The following is a 2722-nucleotide window of genomic DNA, read 5'->3' as shown; positions in this document are numbered from 1 at the left end:
CATCCCAGCGCTGCGTGACATCATCAATGACCCCTCACCCCCCCACCATGCTGCCCTCTGGGAAGAGGCTTCCCAGCATTCAATGCAGGACCAGCAGGTTCTGCAGCAGCTTCTTCCCCACCGCCATCACACTGATGACACCAAACCAACAACACTGCATCAATGTGTTTTTCTCCCACAATGTTTATATTTGATCACTGCTGCACTTAAAGGAATGTCATGAAACATGAAAGCTGTACAAAAGGAAATGTGGTTCTCTGTGTATACAGGACCACAAAAAGGTTGTCTAAGTTTATCTCCTTGAACTGAGGACAAACTCCATGATTGTCTATTTTTGTCCCCCAGAGATGATAATAGGTTTGAAGAGACAGGATACTTTCACCTTGTGTTCAGTCATCTACTTAATGTATTACCTGCAGAAAAGCCATTAACAGCACAATGTGACCCCGGTAATAACCAGACCATAGGAGCTGAACACTGCAGCAACTGACAGGACAGAAAGATTAGTGAGTGCAAAGGATGAGGACAGCAGGACACTGAGGACAGCAGGACACTGAGGACAGCAGGACACCGAGGACAGCAGCAGATGTAGGAGGTTCAGAGGGAAAGAAGTCAACCTCGGCTACAGCTGATGAGGAAACGAGCCTGGAGAAGGAATCCAAGGTCAGACAGTCCCTCTGGATATAACTTTTATTATTAACAAATCTGGTAAAACATGCTAATATCTAACAGACAGACCTAGATGTGTGGAGGTGTGTTACAGGCCTCCTCAGCACCTCCTGGAGGAGCAGCAGGAGGTAACTCATCACACCCATCATTAGCTGTGAGAGATGGAGCTGCTCTCTGCTCTGTTTCATCTTAGTTCATCTTTGGACGTCACCCTGCTGTGCATCTAGGCTGCTACTATCTATGTTCCATTGTGTTTATTTCACAACATCTGGCAGAAAAACTTATCAGACTGAATGATAAATCAAATGTAGACTTTCTGGTTTCAAACATTAAAACCCTAATGATGATGGCGGGAGGAGGAGCCCTATCTGCTGGGTTTTCTGTCTGTGAGGAAAGCAGGATTAACCCAGAGCTGATGGACGCTGCAGGGATCCTCAGAGACGCTGCCTTACCGCTCAGCCTCTTCTTTGCAGCCCGGCTTCTCACCCAGCTCCTGGTCAAGGGAGGAGGACGTGCTTCCTTCTCGGCTCACCCCGCTGTTACGCCCCGGGCTGTTGTCCACGGACCCTCTCCCTTCCCCAGCAGCGGCGGAGCGCGGGGCGGCGGTGTCTGTGTGCTGCTTCAAGGTCTGAAGCTTGGCCAGCGGGATTATGTCACAGCCTTGAGGCCTGTGCCAGACCGTTCTCTGGGTGGAGGCATTGTAGTAGTAGAAGCGGGAGGTGTTGGGGTCAAACAGTTCCCACCACTGGTTTTCACCAGTCCGCTTGATGCACACTCCCTGCGGGGGGTCCCAGACGCACTCGCCCGTCAGCAGGTTGGCATACATGCGCTCCCGTGTGCGTGGTTCAATGATCTCCACCCACTCCAACCTGCAGAACGACAGAGAGGATCAGATCAACCATAGATATCACATCGATCTAAACCAAGATATTCACTTGACTTTTCATTATTTAGGACAAACCGATTCAGTTCTTTGGTCTTGGTGCCACTTATGCCTGATTATACTAGACTTCAGAGTATCACTGAAAGACGCTTTTTCTGCACCGTCCCTTTGACCTGACAGTTCCCCCGTTGAGAGAGTTTCAGAGGTACTTAGGAAAGGAGGTGGGAAACAAGACACTAACAGCATGGATAGGCTGCAGAACTAAACAACTGGCCAGACATCGCATTCTGGATCCTTGTCTGCATGAGAGGACGGCACACACAGCACCGGGCCAACGCAGTCAAAGTTGTTGAGTTTCCCCAGTTTGAGGTCAGAGGTCAGAGTGGAACAGATGTACTTCCACACAGACCAGATCACTCCTACCAAACCACACACTGCAGGATATTTTAGCACCTCTCAGAACGGGAAAGATTTCCATGATTATCTGGCCGTGTGAATCCGCCAGCTGAGGTCAGGTGAGTGGAGGCAGGGACACATTTAAAACATGGAGGACAGGTATTCCCTGATGACCAAGGTTGAAGCCAGAAGAAGAGAATTCAAGGCATATATCTAATGGGCATTAGGACCCAGAGGGCAGCCCCTAAACCTCTGCTGACACACCTGTGGACTAGGGGTGGAACGGTTCACAAAATCCACGGTTCGGTTCTGTTCACGTTTTCGTGGTCACAGTTTTCGGTTCGGTTCGGTATATGTTGATTGTTAGGAAAATCTACTATGTCTTGTAAAGTACAACGCGTGTGTATAAACCCTGTGAACATTTAATTTAATATTAATATTTTAAAAAAATCCCCGTCATCATCATCCAGCAGATGTTCAGTTTCTGCCCAAATATTTTCTTTCTGTGGATTTTTGTAACAGGAATAACTAGGATCATCCATAGTTTGAATGAACTCTGTTTTCTGCTTCCAAACTCATCGTCTCTTCATCCATTCCTGCAATAAGAATTTTCTTTTAAAGTTGTGAGATTCACTCTAGAATCTCACAACTTCTTCCTGGTCTGTTGAAGCACCAATAGTCTGCATCCATTATTTAATGAATTGCTCTTAGTTTTTGGATTATATACGAACTATGCTCTAATTTCTAGTTACCGATCTGTTTTTACTATAATTT

At 47.1% G+C, this 2722-nt stretch overlaps 1 protein-coding gene across 1 annotated transcript in view; it reads right to left on the bottom strand.

Moving 5' to 3' along the window:
• arhgap39 (Rho GTPase activating protein 39) overlaps positions 1 to 1537 on the bottom strand; it is a 22963-nt gene extending 21426 nt beyond the window's left edge. Inside the window, exon 1 of the mRNA XM_015402213.1 lies at positions 1122 to 1537. Coding sequence (XP_015257699.1) covers positions 1122 to 1495 — 374 coding nt within the window. The 5' untranslated portion in view covers positions 1496 to 1537. The remainder of the gene's footprint in view (positions 1 to 1121) is intronic.
• Between the last annotated feature and the right edge of the window lie 1185 nt (positions 1538 to 2722).

Source organism: Cyprinodon variegatus, unplaced genomic scaffold (assembly GCF_000732505.1).
Source record: "Cyprinodon variegatus isolate N-32 unplaced genomic scaffold, C_variegatus-1.0 Scaffold1320, whole genome shotgun sequence".
Classification (NCBI taxonomy): domain Eukaryota; kingdom Metazoa; phylum Chordata; class Actinopteri; order Cyprinodontiformes; family Cyprinodontidae; genus Cyprinodon; species Cyprinodon variegatus.
Note: the sequence above shows the minus strand (reverse complement) of the source record. Positions and strands in the feature narration are given on the sequence as shown.